Source organism: Dermochelys coriacea, chromosome 1, assembly GCF_009764565.3.
Source record: "Dermochelys coriacea isolate rDerCor1 chromosome 1, rDerCor1.pri.v4, whole genome shotgun sequence".
NCBI classification, from domain to species: Eukaryota; Metazoa; Chordata; order Testudines; family Dermochelyidae; genus Dermochelys; species Dermochelys coriacea.
In genome coordinates this window covers 305921054-305940521 of record NC_050068.2, presented here as the reverse complement: position 1 = coordinate 305940521, position 19468 = coordinate 305921054, and the positions used below count along the sequence as shown (strand labels likewise).

General features: G+C 42.8%; 1 protein-coding gene across 1 annotated transcript in view; it reads right to left on the bottom strand.

The window, feature by feature from the left end:
• Positions 1–19468, bottom strand: part of TES (testin LIM domain protein) — a 45517-nt gene that overhangs the window by 16787 nt on the left and 9262 nt on the right. Inside the window, exon 2 of the mRNA XM_038387304.2 lies at positions 6345–6430. Coding sequence (XP_038243232.1) covers positions 6345–6430 — 86 coding nt within the window. The remainder of the gene's footprint in view (positions 1–6344; positions 6431–19468) is intronic.

The window sequence follows — 19468 nt, the reverse complement described above, 5'->3', positions numbered from 1 at the left end:
TGATATGGGGAAAGCAGTGGATGTGATATACCTTGACTTTAGCAAAGCTTTTGATACGGTCTCCCACAGTATTCTTGCCAGCAAGTTAAAGTATGGATTGGATGAATGGACTACAAGGTTTATAGAAAGCTGGCTAGATCGTTGGACTCAACGGGTAGTGACAAGGGCTCGATGTCTACGTGGCATCTGGTATCAAGCAGAGTGCCCCAGGGGTCAGTCCTGGGGCCGGTTTTGTTCAACATCTTAATTAGTGATCTGGATGATGGGATGGATTGTACCCTCAGCAAGTTTGCGGATGACACTAAGATGGCGGGGAGAGGTAGATACTCTGGAGGGTAGGGATCGGGTCCAGAGTGACCTAGACAAATTGGAGGATTGGGCCAAAAGAAATCTGATGAGGTTCAACAAGGACAAGTGCAGAGTCCTGCACTTAGGACGGAAGAATCCCACGCACTGCTACAGGCTGGGGACCAACTGACTAAGCGGCAGTTCTGCAGAAAAGGACCTGAGGATTACAGTGGACGAGAAGCTGCATATGAGTCAACAGTATGCCCTTGTTGCCAAGAAGGCTAACTGCATATTGGGCTGCATTAGCAGAAGCATTGCCAGCAGAGTGAGGGAAGGGATTATTCCCCTCTATTCGGCATGGGTGAGGCCACATCTGGAGTATTGCACCCAGTTTTAGGCCCCCCCATAACAGAAAGGATGTGGACAAATTGGAGAGAGCCCAGTGTAGGGCAATGAAAGTCATTAGGGTGCTGTTGCACATTACTTATGAGGAGAGGCTGAGGGAACTGGGCTTATTTAGTCTGCAGAAGAAGAGTAAGGGGGGGGATATGATAGCAGCCTTCAACTATTTGAAGGGGGTTCCAAAGAGGATGGAACTCTGCTGTTCTTGGTGGTGGCAGGTGACAGAACAAGAAGCAATGGTCTCAAGTTGCAGAGGGGGAGGTCTAGGTTGGATATTAGGAAACACTATTTCACTAGGAGGGTGGTGAAGCACTGGAATGGGTTACATAGGGAGGTGGTGGAAACTCCATCCTTAGAGGTTTTTAAGGCCTGGCTTGACAAAGCCCAGGCTGGGGTGATTTAGTTGGGGCTGGTCCTGCCTTGAGCAGGGGATTGGGCTAGATGACCTCCTGAGGCTCTTCCAACCCTATGATTCTTATCCTTGAGCTGGCAGCAGCACTTACAGGGTGTATGTTTGGGGGTGGAGACGTGGGGATTGAAAATCAGCTTCTTTCCTATACTTCCCACCAGCTCTACAGGTTGTGGAAAGTGGTTTCCCCTCCCTTCTATTCTCAGGGGATGGGGGACTCGTTTATTAACTCAGAACAAATTAAAAGTTCATGAAGGCCAGGTTCAGCGCCTCTGCCCTCACCTTCCCCCTGCCTGGATGTGTGTGTTAGGATGAGGTGGAGGGAAAGGGGGGATTGAAGAAGTTGAGACAACCAACCTATTAATACAACTCTGGGCCACATTCTGGTCTTTACTATATCCACTTTGTGCTGGCTCCTGGCACAGAGCAAACATAAAGCTGGCAGATTCAGCTGCCCAAGAAGAGTTCCATATCCACTGTACTACATAGGAGCAATAAATGCGTTGAGCAAGGCGAAAAAGAGTTCCATAGCATGCCCTCCCCTTCCCCTCACTAGCACAGGTTTGGTTTAACAGCCCTAAATCTCAGGGTCCTGACCCTCAGTATAAAGGGAATACAGGTACTCCACACCTCTTCCCCCATAGGTGTATATCTTGCTGGAAATGAATAAACTTGAGTGCAAGGTTAGACTGTAAACAAGGGTGTGACAGGCTGTGTGCTAGAGATAGTGTTTTCAGGCTAGTTGAGATAAATGGGAACACCCTGAACTGATAAGCTTGAAATTAGATAAGGCAAGGACATAAGCAATTATCACACAATCTGCCCAGTGTCCAAACCACTTAGATTCAAGAATAGATGTTTGTAGCTAGGAAAAATATAAATAAATGGTGCAGTGATACACATGATTTGGTATTATGGCATCACCTCGTATGCAAGCCCACATCTGGACCCATCCAATGTGGGCATAGAGCTGTTACATGCCTAATTAAGTAACCTGAGTTACCAGAAAACAAGATGAAATGTTCTCCTAGAACTGGATAAGGTGTTCTGGATAAGCAGAGTGGAAAAGGTCTCAAAGGAAATCCTAAAGTCCCCCTTCTACTGGTATAGCCCCTTGGAGCCAGTGCAATTTAAAACATCCTCAGTGCCGCTGCAAGATGTGCCTAAGGACCTGCCTTTTGGCCCCAGAATGAGGGAAGATATGAAATGTGGCTTAAGCCACCATATTTCCCACCCAGGTGCTGAAGGGTTACATGACTTTGAGGAAAGTCCCAAATAGCGTTTTTGTGAATGTGGCACGCTATTAGCATCTTTTGGTAGTTACACAGCATTGTGAATTCTCAGACTGCATTTCAAAGGGCAAGTCAGAACATTCCCTGCTGCTTGTAATAGGTTACGTTATTCGACTCCAGTCTTACTTTCCCACTAGATGGGAATGTATGTAATCATACTGTAAAGGCTAGTCTACACTGGCAAGCTGCGGCAGCGCCTTAACATGGCTTGTGTAGTTGCAGCAGAGCGCTGGGAGAGAAAACCCCCCCACCTCTACGAGGGGTGTAGCTACCAGTGCTGCTGCACTGTCTACACCTGTGCTTTACAGCACTGAAGCTCGCTGCACTTGGGGGGGGGGGTCACACCCCTGAGGGAGAAAGTTGCAGCACTGTAAATTGCCAGTGTAGACAAGCCCTAAATCAGTGGTTCTCCAGCTTTTTTACCCAGGGACCCCAAAAACATAAATAGATGAACCTGCAGACCGCCAACCAGAGGCAACACATGGGAGTGGGGCACACGTGTCCAAATGCCCTCCTCCCCCTGATTTCTGCCTTCCATTGGGCCCTGCTTCCTGAAATGCTGATGTAGCAGGACAGAGCAGCGGTGTGTCTCCTTGGCTAGTTGCTGCCTGCTCGTGGAGTCAATGGCTGTGAGGCAATCCCTTCTGATGGGCGGGGGGGCGGGGAAAGAAATCTTTCTTCTGCAGTAATTTTGAAATTTTTGGTTGCACCCCCCCCAGCCCAGACAGGCTGGGTGGCCTCCTGGGGTGAGCTGGGGGTTGAGCTGGTGCTTCCTCCCCAAACCTGCCCACCCGAGGCTGAAACCCAAACTTTGGCAAACCTCCTGAAACATGTTCATGCCTCCGCACCCCTGGTTGAGAAGCGGTGCTGTAGAAGATTCGTATTAGACAATGCTGGTCAGTGTGTAAAGTTTTTTTCTCCCCCCTTGCAGGGAGGTTTTGCCAAGTTTATAGGAGTCTGCATTTCAACACAGTTTCCTTGACTTCCAGTAGTTGCAAAACCCTGCAGGAATAAGTCTATCATCAATTCACCTCGTACTCTAATTTGAACAGTAGCTTCCATGCTGTCTTACCTTCAACAGTTTAAGTCTTTATTTTACCTATGGTTTTTAATAGATCTCCTAAAAAGAAAAACCCTGATGGTGATAGTGGTTCAGACATGCCACAACAAAAACAAAACAAACCCAAAACAATTAGCCTGATAATGCTAAACTGCTCAGGGAAAAATAAGTGTTGTGGACAATTCTGAAGTCTTAAGACTACAGTATTAATACCCCACCGAGAAGAAGTGGGTGCATCCCTGCCACTCAGTATTGTTGTAGGCTATTTGCAGACACCACTACATTGACTTACACTTCATTATTATGACCTTGAAGCCTAGACAGTTTTTTTTTTTTTTTTTTTTTTTTTTTTAAAAGCTTAGACTTTCAAATAGTTCTGTAGCAATTCGAAAATATACCTGTACTTACATGGCTTCATAATCACACCATACATGAGGCCCTATTTATGACATAGATCCTTTCATCTCTGTCTTCCAAGCCATCCTGTACTTTGGATAGAAAGAGGCTTATAGTTTCCAAACCTGGTCTGTTCCAAAGAAGGGAAATGACCTGCCATCAGCTAGCCATACAACTCTCAATCTTGTTCTCCAGAAAAAGCCTATGGGGTCTTTCACACAAACATAAGGAGAATCCCCAGCAGCACTTTCAAGCGTGTTATATTGATTTCAGGCCCAACACTACAGCAGGGGTTTCCAAACTGCGGTTGTACTATCAGCAGTTGGGGGTCGCTGCAATCCCTAGTGTGTGGATGATACCATTTTACTCTTCACAGCGTGACCTCTTATGTATGGTGCGCGCGAGATCACAATGCATGGAGAATACCATTTTGCTCTACAAAATGGCATCCTCCACACAGCGTGACCTTGCACACACCACACATACAAGGTCACGCTGTGCAGAAGATGCCATTTTGTAGAGCAATATGACATCATCCATGTGGCATGACCTCACATATGGGCATCCAAGGTCATGTGTGGAGGGATGCCATTTTGCTCTTCAAAAATGGTGTCCTCCATGCTGTCTGGGGTCCTGGGAGGAATTAATTAAAATGGGGTTACACAGCAAAAAAGTTTGGGAACCCTTGTACAAGAAATGAAGGGAAACCACTGAATGCATCCGATGAAGTGAGCTGTAGCTCACGAAAGCTTATGCTCAAATAAATTGGTTAGTCTCTAACGTGCCACAAAGTCCTCCTTTTCTTTTTGCGGATCCAGACTAACATGGATACTAATCTGAAACCAATTAAAACTGAAACACTGGAGAGCAGATTCAATTCCATCCAGTGAGGGTAGTGCTACACTGGTATCATGCAGAATGTAATCAGACAGTAGAGCAGACAGATGTTAAAAATGTCCAAGCAGAATAAAACAGAATGGTTGGGTTTAGAGATCTCATTTAAGCCTCCCAACCTTAACAGCAACTCAGACTGCAATCCTCACCACACCTGTTACCCACATTCTCTTGTCTCAGCAAAGAGAGAACCTTGAATTTACTAGTTAACATAAATGAAAAAGCTGATTGGGTTAAGGTTTTGTCCATTTGTGGTTACATCCTATTTAAAATATGAGCATTTTTATTTCAAACTAGTATGATCAATTGAATGCATTTTCAGGTGTGTTTCCTCCTCCTGACTGATGAACTGCTGCAACACATACTCAGAGGTCTGCATTTCCTTTATTTTTTTTCTTCAGTAACCATCTATACAGCATGATTTACTTTACAGACTACTTGCTTCACTTTTAAGACCATTCAAGAGAAGAAGGATGAGTCAGCAGTTCGGGGCACTGAAATAGTTATACTGATAAAACCCTAGTGTGGATCCAGAATCCAACAGATTGAGTTTATTCTGCTGCAGCAGAATGTCTAAAAAAAAAAAAAAAAGAAGAGAGAGAATGTGTCTACCCTAGAGAGTTTTGCTGCTTTAACTATACTGGTATATAGTCAGAGCTGCACACCCAACCCAGTGTGATACAGTTATACATATAACCCCCCCCCCATTTGCACTGTTCTACTAGGCGCAGCTTAAGTACCTGCCAAATTGTGGCCCTAATCCTGTGTACACTTGAGCATATGCTTTAACAATGAAGCATTTGAGTAGTCTCACTGAAGACAACAACATTACTTATACAGCAATTCCTTCCTTAACGTTGTAGTTATGTTCCTGAAAAATGCAACTAAGTGAAACAATGTTAAGCTAATCCAGTTTCCCATAAGAATGAATGTAAATGGGGGAGTTAGGTTCCAGGGAAACTTTTTTTAGCCATACAGTACAGTACTATAGTTGAGAGGGGCCCCTGCCTTACCCGACACAGGCACAGCCCACTGGCACTGAAGACAATGAGGCAGGCAAGGAGGCTGAAGGTGCCGTAGGCTAGGAAAAGCGGGCTTTGCAGCGGCAGCTTCCCCTACTCTGCAAGCACCAAGTTCGGGGGGCTCAACCCTAAGCCTGCCCACTCCACCCCTTCCCCCAAGTCCCTACCCTTAACCCACCTCTTCTTCCCTCCCCTCCTCTCCCTTTACTCTGCACGCTGTCTCTTCACTCCTCCCCCTCCCCTCCCAAACGCCGCAAGCCAGCTGATTGTCACGAGCAGGAGCAGGAGGGCACTGATCCACGGGGTCTGTAGGCAGGCAGAAGGCGCTGTGGTGGGGGGGCATAGTGGAGCTGATGGGACAGGGGGCTGCCAGCTGTGGACAAAACAGGCAACCAAACATTATATCGAAGCATTGCACAACTTTAAATGAAGCACGTTCTGTAATTGCGCAGGGAGGCAAGATCGAAACGTCCTCTCGCTTAACGTTAAGTGGGGAGTTACTGTACCCCAGAAGTTAAGTATGTGCATGAGTGTTTTTAGGATCAAGCCTTACATTTTAGCCAAGTCACACTTGTACTCACCTCCAGAAGTGTAGTTCAAATCCTTCACATTTATCCTTGCATTTTAAGCATGGGGCACCAAATCCTTGTTCATGACCTAAGCCCATCTGTTTAAAAGTAAAGTGAAAGCTTTTATGAAACTTAAAATTATTTTTCCAAGAGATTATATTTTGCATCTCAGTTTCCATTTTTCCCTTACCTTTTATGATCGAGGTCTTAAGTGTCAAAAGAACAAAAGTTTGAATAATCAAATGACAACTTATGGAGGATGACATTTGAGTGATTGAACCAAGAACAGAATCATAAAAGCTATTCATCTAGTTTTGAAAGGTAAATACAGAAAACATTTAAATTGTACATATGTTCAAATGAAGGATATAAGCTAGTCAAGAACTCCCTCAAGACATTTATATGCATTAACTTCAGAGGTCAGGACTAAAAGAATACAACGTAACTAGGATAATGCAGGTTATTGCTTAGATGTTATTAGCCACTGGATAGCTGAAAGTATGACATATCCCATCCTCAACAGTGTTGTAATGAGTGTAGCATATTCTGTTCTCAATCATTACCATTGGCCCACCTTTCTATGACACAATAGAAACAGAATACATCTAGAGAAGGGCAATGAGAGTAAACAGTAGGGGAATGCTTTCATATGGAGAGAATAAAAGGGGCTTGTATTTAACTTGGAATGCAGAAGAACAGGAGAGAGTATAATAAGCAGTATGATAAAGGCCAACAATTGAGTGATATTTGCTATTCACATAATACAGCAACGTAGCAGTGAAATTAAAAGGTTGAATACATTTTTTTCAGCTATCAAAAAAATTAAAGGGTATATCAGGGTAATTCATGGAATCACCAAAGTAGATTACTGCTAAGGAGTTTAAGATTCCAAAGGACTAGACACTTGAATGAACAGAATTTCTATTTACACTAGCTAGAACGACAATGACCATCAATTCTTATCCTCATACAGTGCAAAAAGACCCACCTTCTCCACCCACTAAAATGCATGTGTGTGCACGAAATTCTTCAGATAGTCAGCAGCATATTTGATGGGGGAAGAAAGGAAGCAGTGGTGTCAAATATCACTATACCAGATTAGACTAAATGATTGGTTAGCTGTAATATGTCAATTCTTATGCCTCTAAAACAATGAAGCAAAGCAAATCTTTTTACAGTTTAGTCCAGGGTTTCTCAAACTTCATTGCACCGCAACCTCCTTCTGACAACAAAAATAACTACATGACCCCAGGAAGGGGGGACCAAAGCTTGAGCCCAGCTGCCTTGGGTGGTCCAAAGCCCAAGCCCCAATGTCCTGGGTGGGGGGAGGGGCAAAGCAGAAGCCCAAGGGCTTCAGCCCCAGGCAGAGGGCCTGTAACCTGAGCCCTGCCACCCAGGGCTGAAGCCCTTGAGCTTTGGCTTCAGCCCTGAGCGGTGTGGTTCTGGCTCCGGCTTTGGTGTCAAACAATGGTGGTGGGGCTCAGGCTTTGGCCCTGGGTCCAGCCAAGTCTGTGCCAGCCCTGGCGACCCCATTAAAATGGGGTCACGACTCTCAGTTTGAGCACTGCTGGTTTAGTTAAATGGTTCCAATTAATTACTCAGCAGCTTATGTTGCAGTGTGCCATCTTAGACAGACAGTCATTCTTACTGCAGTATTTATGATGAGTAACATATCTGGAATTGAGAAATCTGCACTTACGTCAGACTGATGAACAAGCCTTATAGGAGAGAACTAAAACAAACTAGCTAGTGTCACAGGAAATGCCATTTCTGGCAGTTGAAAGATCAATCAAATGTCTTGTCACCTTATGACCCTTGAACTCTTCTGATCGGTGGTCTTTGGGCTTTTCCCATGCATCCATAGTATAGGAGAGGACGTATTTTGTCCTCTATTATTGGCTACTGCCCCATAACTTAACATCCCTATGCAAAGCTCTGGAGCTATTTCCCCTCCTACTTTTCCCAAAAACCTAGCATTTCAAAGGTGCATCCCTTTGATCATGGCTGCACCTTCGTCACCCTGAAGATTCAAGGTGATGGATCCTAGTTTGCACAGTCAGTTACCTCTTGCTGGATGATGGATTAAGAGACAGGGCTTCTCTCAATCAATCATATTCTACTCTATGAAATAAGAGTGACAAATTAACATCCAGCTGACTTGGCTAAAAACAGGTCCCTGCAGGGGGCCTTCAAACTGGGGTTCAGGGATAAGACACGCTGATAGGGAAACTCACTGATCATTGTTATTTAATGGGCAAATCCTAGCCCCTGTCTGATGGGGAGGCAAGATGACTCTACATCAGCCAAGCTTAAATTTTAAAATGGATTTCACAAGCCAACCTGAGGGCAGGGAGAGGTTTGGAAATACATGACTTTGTACCACCTCATTGCTGGGTGCCTTAGTATATTTCACAAAACCTCTGCTGCATTATGCTTTTATTTTATGGAAAATAAGATTGTTTGACAAAACCTGTCAAAGAATAGAGTCAGAAGTTTGGTTGATAAAGGAAACTGTGGATTTAATATACCTAGACTTTTTGTAAGGCATTTGACTTAGTACTGCGTGACATTCTGAATAAATTAGCACTCTGCATTATTAATAAAGCATATGTTAAATGGATAACTAAGTGACTAATGGATCTCAAAGTAAACAACTGGGAACCATCTGATCATAGTGTTTCTAGTAGGGTAACAATCGCTGGGGTTACAATCTGCAGATGACAGATTAGTGGAATGATAATTATTAGAACAGGGTAGTCATACAAAGCAATCTGGATCACTTGGTAAGATGGGCCCATTGAAACAGAAATATGAAAGTTAAACATCTAGGAACAAGGAATTAAGGTCATACCTACACAATGGGGGACTGCATTCTAGAAAGCAGTGACTTGGAAAAGGATTTAGGGGTTAGTGAACCAGCAATTCAATAGGAACTCCCTGTGCACAGCTGTGGCAACAAGCGCTAATAAGATCTTTGGATATATAACCTGGGGAGTAGTGAGGCAATTTTATGGATAAAAACATGGAAAGAGTTAGATAGGGACAGCCTAGGGTCCTCATGAACTAGTTACTTTAGAGAGCTTGAGTTGTTTGATACTTAACCCCATCTCCATTTTTGCCCATTCCCCCCGCCCCCAAGGGAATTCCAAAGTTTCTGTAAAGAAGTTAAGCCTGTAAATTCATATAGATTCACAGGTTCCAAGGCCAGAAGGGACTATTATGATCATCTACTCTAACCTCCTGTACAACACTGGCCATAGAATTTCCTCAAAATAATTCCTAGAGCAGATACTTTAGAAAAAGATCCAATCTTGATTTAAAAATTGTCAGTGAGTAGCAAGTTGTTCCAATGGTTAATCACTCTCAAAGTTAAAAATGTGTGCCTTATTTCCAGTCTGAATTGGTCTAGCTACAACTACCATTCATGTTCAGAAATGCACTAGTCTCTACCCCACTATATGGTCATACTCAGTGCCTTTGTTGACAGAAGAACTACTCATTACATCTCCCAAAATAGAATTTAGAATCCATAAACAAAATTGTTGCAGTTTTGTCCTTCACATGTGTACTCTGCACTTGCCAGCATGTGTCAAAGAATATTTAGCAGATGTGTCTTTTGCTTCAGCAGTAAGGACCGACTATATCCACAGAACTGTAGTCAATATTTGTTGCTGATTAGAACAGACCACATTTGGAGCATTCAAACAAACAGTCTCCAAATTGGAAAGTGAAGCTAATGAAATGCATTGCATTTTCTCCATTCCTCTTCTCAAAACGGCATGCTTCTGAATAGCACTTTATGTTGGACCTGTGGTGCCGTTACTCTATGCTAGACTAGTCTGTCAGTGTATCCAAAAATATAACAAAGTAGACTGAATATGTGCATAAGTAGAGAATGCAAGTTTGAAAAGAGGATGGAATCAATTTCTCCATAAATGGAATTATGGAAGTAACTGGATAGATAGGTCAAATGAAATGCTGCCAGAGGAAGGCTTCATATCAACTGCTGTCAAAGAAAATGTTTAAGAAAGCTATCTAAAAATATCTGGTATTTCAACCAAGATTGCTGATTTAGGGACAGGTCGGGTATGGAAGATAGTATAAATATAATGAACATCTGTTTCATGCTCCTTTCATGACTCATGGGCAGTGTTTTAAATGGTTACAGCTAAGCAAGTGTTACCAGAAGTAGATAAGGAACTGTTGAGAAAGTAGATATGAGAAGTACTAAACAAACACTTCCTTTACACAAGAACTAGGGATCACCAAATGAAATTAATAGGCAGAAGGTTTAAAACAAAAAAGTATTTCTTCATACAACACACAGTCAACTTGTGGAACTCCTTGCTAGAGGATGTTGTGAAGGCCAAGACCATAACAGGGTTCAAAAAAGAACTAGATAAATTCATGGAAGATAGGTCCATCAATGGTTATTAGCCAGGATGGGCAGGAATGGTGTCCCTAGCCTCTGTTTGCCAGAAGCTGGGAATGAGTGACCGGGAATAGATCACTTGATTACCTGTTCTGTTAATTCCCTCTGGGGCACCTGGCACTGGCCACTGTCGGAAGACAGGATACTGGGCTAGATGGACCTTTGGCCTGACCCAGTAGGGCCATTCTTATGTTCTTAAAAGACTACTTTACCATTCCAAGCTGAACCAACTGTCACAGCTGACAATCTATATATTTCAGAACTTTTAGCAACCCCAGTGGCTGTTCATAAGCACTTAATAGTTTGTTCATATGTTTGATATTATAGCAGCCCTGAATTTCTACTATTAGCCTGGATTATCAGGAATTTATAACTAGACCACAAATATTTGCCTGAGGCTGAAATTTGGCATAAAAGATATCTTCAGAGTTTCCTACTGCCTTTTTATCAGATACGATTTTAAATCAGGCTGACAGCATTTTAAAGAGATATTAGCACTTGCAAAAGGGCCACTACACTGGAAATAGAGGTGTGGTGTTTTTTGTTTTTGTTTGTTTGTTTTTAAAACAAAGTTAAGAGTATGGACAGTGGACACTTCAACACTGAGGTACTGGGGAAACAATGTGAGGAAGTAGGTAGTCCCTCCAAAAGTGCAGTTTGGTTTATAAGCTACAGATTGAATGGTCAGAGAGTAAAGTCATTAATGAAAGGATGAAGTTAGAGTGCAGAACATTCTGACATTTCCGGATTCAGATTCATTCCAACATGCCTGCCTTGGGGATAACTTGTTTCAGGTCTTAGCATGTTACCATCAAGTATCACTTTCAGTTGCCATTGCTGTTTGTGATTATTCCTACCTGGCACAATATGGATGACTAATGACGCATAGCGCTAGAAACAAAGAAGTCATTTGTAACCACTATGAGGTTTTTTTTTGTTTGTTGTTTTTTTTTAAAAACATTTATGAAATACTAGCCCAAGAGTTATCACTTCTAAAGTTAAGTACAAAAGAGATGGAAGTCACATTATAAGAAAACAGATCATCCAGTGGTACCTCATCTGAGGAGATGTAGTCAAGATACCTAAAATTTGACTGAATTTCTATTACAAATAAAAATTCTAGAGTCCACCAGAATTCTAGCACAAGCTACTTGGAAGTCTCTTTAAAGATGAGCATAGTCAGTCTCACCCTCTTCCCACGTCTAGGGGTTAGCACTCAGAATTCTCACCTTTCCTTGGTTTTCCTTTATGCTTAACTGAAGAGAGCTAGGTGAAGGAGGTAAAGAGCAGAAGAGACATAACTTAAAATGTCATTTCTAGAGAATTTCTGCTGCAAGGCCTCCTTTCTTACTCCTGAGTACCTCTCTTCCTTTAAGAGCCACCTTCTATACTTGGAACCAGCGAGGCCTATTTGATTTGGCTGCCTCATGAATCACAGAAACTAAACTGAACTAGCTCCATGAAAATGTCAACCTCTAGAATCTCCAGAAACAAAGGGTACCTAAATACTTCCATTGTTTTCAGATCTTTCCAGAATTTAAGAAGTTGTACAAAACATTCTCCAAAGTTCTCAACCCAATGAAAAGTTTTTCCTCAACTCTTAAAGCATCTACACAAGGAGAAGTGTCACATTAAGGTATGCAATACTTCATGTTGGAAGAATCTTCAATATGCTGTATTCTTGGATACATTATTTTGCTATTGAGAGAGAGAAGAATCATCCACATTATTCAAGTCTTCAAAGCAAACACGAGGGAACATACTTTACCTTCATTCTTTTATACAGGTGTCCTTGAGAGCTTGGCTACAAACTACAAGTTCTTCTGCTTCAAGCAATCAACTATTCATCTATATGGATGTGGAAGAGTCAACAAAAAGAGGGAGGGGAGTAAAACTATCCACAGGGCCCCACCACACTTTAGAAAAAGTCACACAAAACAAACAGATTACTGACAGACCCTAATTTAGTTTAGGAAAAGTGTAAAGATATGGACAAAGGACAAAATCCACACAAGAGATTCAGCTGCTGGAAATACTATATTGATGCTATTTTGATCGGGTGATTATGTTTACCTTCATTGTTGGATTGGCATCTATAATAGATAAACTTGATGAAATGGAATTTGAAATGAAATCCAGCAATAGTAAGAGTTGTTAGATTTCACATTCCATTTCTTACGATTGCAAGTTAACTACAATTTATAGAAATTTAAAGAGTTACTGTCTTGATGTAGAGCTTTTCTATGTAGGTGTAGGCTTCTGAGACAATGACTATGAAATTTGGTGACAGCTATGTGTATAACAAGGAGCATCATGTTACACCCTCCCCCAGCAGAATCATAAAACTGTGGCATGTAATCTGTCTAAGTAGGATAATGGTTTTATGAAGGTATAAAAAAAAAAACACACCAAAAATTTATTTTTAAAATAAATATATTGCCTAGGGAAGTTGTGGAATCTCAGTCATTGGAGGTTTTTAAGAACAGGTTAGACAAACACCTGTCAGGAATGGTCTAGCTATTATGTAGTCCTGCCTTGAGCGCACTGGACTGGACTAGACCTACTGAAGTCCCTTCCAGTCTTACACTTCTATGATTTAGGAGCATTGTGGGGGGAAAAATCCATTTAACAATATTAAGAGATGTCAGAAAAATGTTTGTATCTAAGGAGCAGATCATTAGTGAAGACTGTCAGAGCAGCACAGACAACAGTATAAATCATGGAGCTGGCTGCAGCAGTAGAAGATTAGTACACAAGTAGTCAAATAATTCACTTGTTACAACATTCTCTAGCTAAAAATTGTATGCAAGAGCCAGAATGTAAACATTAAGGCACTGGTACACTGCCTAGCGATAAAGCCTAAGGCTATTAAGGAGACTTACATAATCTTAAAATTGTCAAAGAATGCTAGTTGTGTTTATTCAAATTGTACAAGTATTTGCTGGCTATATACACATCCAGCTGTCAGATGTGGGAATTATAACCATGGTCATAACACAATACAAAACCATCATCCACCTTTCAATTCAATTCTAGTGATTTTTAGTCCGAGTACTCAGCTTTGAGAGGTTGGGGAAGGGGCATAGGAAAAAACTAACTAGCCACAAACACAAAGCACCACTGTCCGTTTATTTCAGTCTATTCCCACTTTAGTGAGTTCAGTAGCTTGCATCCTGCACAACAATCATTTTATGCAATCAATTGAAATTGGACAATTGTGTTAGGAGAGACTTTTTAAATACAATCCTAAAGGAGGGGTGCTTGATGTAACAGTACTTTTAGTGAAGTAAGAAAAAAAAAATCAATATTTCCTTCAAGTTCCTCTTATGCTTTGTTCAATTTCAGTAACTGTATAAAAAAAATTATGAATCTGTGAGATCTGCTCTTTATTTACTATCACAAATATAAAGGGAAGGCTAACCATATTAAAATCCCTCCTGGCCAGAGGAAAAACCCTTTCACCTGTAAAGAGTTAAGAAGCTAAAGATAACCTCGCTGGCACCTGACCAAAATGACCAATGAGGAGACAAGATACTTTCAAAACTGTGAGTGTGGGCAGGAAGAAGGTCACCGCGTGGAGGACCAGAGCACAAGTGTTGGCTATCCATGCTTCCTTAGTGGACCCCAATTTAATCGACCCCAAGATCCAAGTGACAATTCAACCCTTCCAATTTGCCTATAGCCAAGTTGCCTGTCCAGTACAAGGGCTAGTCAGGAATGTGGACTTTTGCAGTCTATGATGATTATCCCATCCCCATGCTATTGGGGGAAGATTTGGCTAATCATGTGAAGCTAGCTAAGAGGGTGGGAACGGTCACCCACAGCCAGGCTAAGCAAGCCATCACACCTAGCTCTGTTCCGGAAACTTCTACCAGGACCCGGTCAGAGGTGATGGAACCGGACTCCAGGCCAGCGTCTGTAACAGCAGTAGTGGATCCAGTCCCAGAGACCCAGACAGAGTTAGTCCCAGAACCGGAACTGGCGAAACCACCAACAACCCACTGCCAACACTGAATCCAGCAACCCCAACACCAGAGGGCCCCACCAAACCTGAACCAGCAGCAGCCGATAACCCTACACAAGAGGCTCAGCCAAAGCCTGAAACCCAACATAGTGCACCAGCGGAGAGCGGTTCACAGTCAACGGAAACAGCCCCATCCCCTACATTGCTTCCAGAGGGACCAAGTCTAGGTCCACAATTCAATGAGGAACTGATGTCTCCAGCATCAAGGGAACAGTTCCAGACCGAACAGGAAGTAGATGAAAGCCTCCAGAGAGCTTGGACAGCGGCACGGAGCAACCCACCGCCTCTCAGCTCTTCTAATCGATCCAGGTTTGTTGTAGAAAGAGGACTTTTATACAAGGAAACTTTCTGGTGGACACCAGGAAGACTGGCATCCTCAGAGACAGTTGGTAGATCCAATTAAGTATCGGGTCAAGCTCTTCAGCTTAGCCCACGATCATCCTAGTGGCCATGCTGGGATGAACAGGACCAAAGACCGTTTGGGGAGGTCATTCCACTGGGAGGGAATGGGCAAGGATGTTTCTACCTATGTCCAGTCTTGTGAGGTATGCCAAAGTGTGGGAAAACCCCAAAATCAGGTCAAAGCCCCTCTCCAGCCACTCCCCATCATTGAAGTTCCATTTCAGCGAGTAGCTGTGGATATTCTGGGTCCTTTTCCGAAAAAGACACCCGGAGGAAAGCAGTACATACTGACTTTCATGGATTTTGCCACCCAATGGCCAGAAGCAGTAGCTCTAAGCCACACCAGGGCTAAAAGTGTGTGCCAGGCACTAGCAGACATTTTTGCCAGGGTAGGTTGGCCCAGCCTCACAGATGCAGGAACTAATTTCCTGGCAGGAACTATGGAAAGCCTTTGGGAAGCTCATGAGGTGAATCACTTGGTTGCCACCCCTTACCATCATCAAACAAATGGCCTGGTTGAGAAATTTAATGGGACTTTGGGGGTCGTGATACATAAATTCGTAAATGAGCACTCCATGATTGGGACCTAGTGTTGCAGCAGTTGCTGTTTGCCTACAAAGCTGTACCACATCCCAGTTTAGGACTTTTGAACTTGTATATTGCCACAAGATTAAGGGGCCATTACAGTTGGTGAAGCAGCAATGGGAGGCATTTACACCTTCCCCAGGAGCTAACATTCTGGGCTTTGTAACAAAACACCTTCCAAACCTCTTTAGCCCTTGCTAAAGAAAACCTACAAAAAGGTTGTAAGGATGCTCAAAAACAGCAAAAAGCCTGGTATGATAAACATGCCAGAGAACGTTCTTTCAAAGTAGGGGACCAGGTCATGGTCTTAAAGGCGCTCCAGGCCCATAAAATGGAAGCATCATGGGAAGGGCCATTCATGGTCCAGGAGTGCTTGGGAGTTGTTAATTATCTCATAGCATTCCCCACCTCTAATTGAAAGCCCAAGGTGTAACATATTAATTCTCTAAAGCCCTTTTATTCTAAGAGAATATTAGAGAATTAAATAGAATTAAAATTAAATATTAGAGAATATTCTAGAGAATTAAAGGTCTGTCAGTTTACAGCCTAGGGAGGAGATGACGCTGAGTAGCCTGAAGGTGTCTACTATGAAGGGAAAAGCGATGTTGGCGTGGAAGAGGTGAACCTCTCCATGACCCTTGGGCATAGGCAGTGACAGCAGATCAAGGAGCTAGCTGCATGCCGACGTTCTCAGCCATCCCCGGACTGACTGAACGGGCATACCACTCCATTGACACAGGTAATGCTCACCCAATTAAATCCCAACCTTACCAGGTGTCTCCTCAAGCTAAAACTGCTATAGAACGGGAGATCCAGGATATGCTACAGATGGGGGTAATCCACCCCTCTGGCAGTGCATTGGCATCTCCAGTGGTTCTAGTTCCCAAACCAGATGGGGAGATATGTTTTTGCGTGGACTACCGTAAGCTAAATGCTGTAACTTGCCCAGACAACTATCCAATGCCACGCACAGATGAACTATTAGAGAAACTGGGACGGGCCCAGTTCATCTCTACCTTGGACTTAACCAAGGGGTACTGGCAGATACTGCTAGATGAATCCGCCAAGGAAATGTCAACCTTCACCACACGTTGGGCTGTATGAATTTAATGTACTCCCTTTCGGGCTACAGAATGCACCCGCCAACTTCCAAAGACTTGTAGATGGCCTCCTAGCGGGATTAGGAGAATATGCAGTCGCCTACCTTGACAGAACACCTGGAACATCTACAAAGTCTTTGAGCGCATAAGGGAGGCAGGACTAACTGTAAAGGCTAAGAAGTGTCATATAGGCCTAAACAGAGTGACTTACCTTGGACATCAGGTTGGTCAAGGAACTATCAACCCCCTACAGGCCAAAGTGGATGCTATCCAAAAGTGGCCTGTCCCAAAGTCAAAGAAACAGGTCCAATCCTTCTTAGGCTTGGCTAGATATTACACGCGATTTGTACCGCAATACAGCCAAATCGCCGCCCCACTGACAGACCTAACCGAAAAGAAACAGCCAAATGCTGTTAGGTGGACCAAAGAGTGTCAGAAGGCCTTTAATCAGCTTAAAGTGACACTCATGTCTGACCCTGTACTACGGGCCCCAGACTTTGACAAACCATTCCTAGGAACCACAGATGCGTCCGAGCATGGTGTGGGAGCAGTTTTAATGCAGGAAGGACCGGATCAAAAATTCCGCCCTGTAGTGTTTCTCAGCAAGAAGCTGTCTGAGAGGGAAAGCAACTGGTCAGTCAGCGAAAAAGAATGTTACACCATTGTCTACGCTCTGGAAAAGCTACACCCATATGTTTGGGGACAGCGTTTCCATCTGACCATGCTGTGCTACAGTGGCTTCATAACGCCGTGGGAAATAAAGAACTTATTTGGTGGAATTTAGCTCTCCAAGATTTTGATTTTGACATCCAACACATCTCAGGAGCTTCTAATAAAGTGGCTCCGTGAAAGTTTCCCAGAATCAACTGGTTAAAATAGTCCTTGAGATGTGAAAAATATTGTTAGTCTTTAAATACATGGTAGTATATTTAGAGGCGTCTTATTAATTCTGTTCTCCTAGAGCTCCAAGAAGAAATCACAGCCAGCATTTCACCCTATCTACCTGTGATTTGGGGGTGTGTGTGTCAACCACCTTTAAATCCCTCCTGGTCAAAGGAAAAACCCTTTCACCTGTAAAGGGTTAAGAAGCTAAATGTAACCTGGCTGTCACCTAACCAAAATGACTAATTAGGAGACAAGATACTTTCAAAGCTGGACGGGGGGGGGGGAGAGGGGAGAACAAAGGGTTCTCTCTGTCTCTGTGTGTCTTTTGCTGGGAGCAGAACAGGAATGCAGGTCAGAACTCCTGTAAAGAGTTAGTAAGCAATCTAGTTAGATATGTGTTAGATTCTGTTTTGTTTAAATGGCTGATAAAATAAGTTGTGCTGAATGGAATGTATATTCCTGTTTTTGTGTCTTTTTGTAACTTAAGGTTTTGCCTAGAGGGATTCTCTGTGTTTTGAATCTGATTACCCTGTAAGGTATTTACCATCCTGATTTTACAGAGGCGATTCTTTTACTTTTTCTTTAATTAAAATTCTTCTTTTAAGAACCTGATTGCTTTTTCCTTGTTCTTAAGATCCAAGGGTTTGGGTCTGTGTTCACCTATGCAAATTGGTGAGGATTTTTAATCAAGCCTTCCCCAGGAAAGGGGGTGTAGGGCTTGGGGGGGAAAGACGTTTCCAAGTGGGCTCTTTCCCGGTTATATTTTGTTAGATACTTGGTGGTGGCAGCAATGAAGTCCAGGGACAAAAGGTAAAATAGTTTGTACCTTGGGGAAGTTTTAACCTAAGCTGGTAAAAATAAGCTTAGGGGGTTTTTCATGGAGGTCCCCACATCTGTACCCTAGAGTTTAGAGTGGGGAAGGAACCTTGACAATTACAAAAGAGGATGTTAACCATTATTCTCTTAGCAAAATCTCAGCACCAAACATTGTTAGTGACCTTGTTGTTTGGGCCTCATTACTTTTGCTTATAAGGAAAGAACTGCTAGTTATCTTTTCCAAACACACTTGGAGGTAGTCTTCTTTTAGCATCTTAGCCTAAGTATAGGACAACTTTTTCACTTCAGAAGTGATTTGCTGATCGGTAGAACACATGTTCCAGACAGCCAGTCAGGATGCACAATGTGAGCATTTCCTCATTTTTATTTTCTTCAAATGAAGAAAAGAAATTGCTCCAAGATCGATTAAAATGGAATTAGAGTCATTGTCCCCCTCTATCCCCTTTCAGTTTGGCTTTTTTTTCCCCCCTTGCAGGCAAAATTTAGTTTACACTGAAGTTAAATGGATTTTCCTTAATTTTATTTATTTATTTTTGAACACTACATTGACAGCGACTGGGCTGAGCTTTGTTATAACTGGTTTCCATGGCAGTAATAACCAAACAGAAGAGTCACAAACAGGAAGTGCATTTCAAGAGCAATTCCTGAACCATGCCCTGCAAAACACAGAAAGTAGACTGTTCCCATGTCAAGTTAGTGTTGCGCTTTTTCCCCAAATACCTTTACTATTGGTTTCCCAAGTTGTTTCACCATTTGCATTCAGTTTTTACAACATACTAGAGTATTTTGACATTCTAGTTATGGGTGCGGGGGAAAGATAGCTTACATTCCACATGTTTAAGAGCAGTGCTTTGATCTTTTTCTATCATAA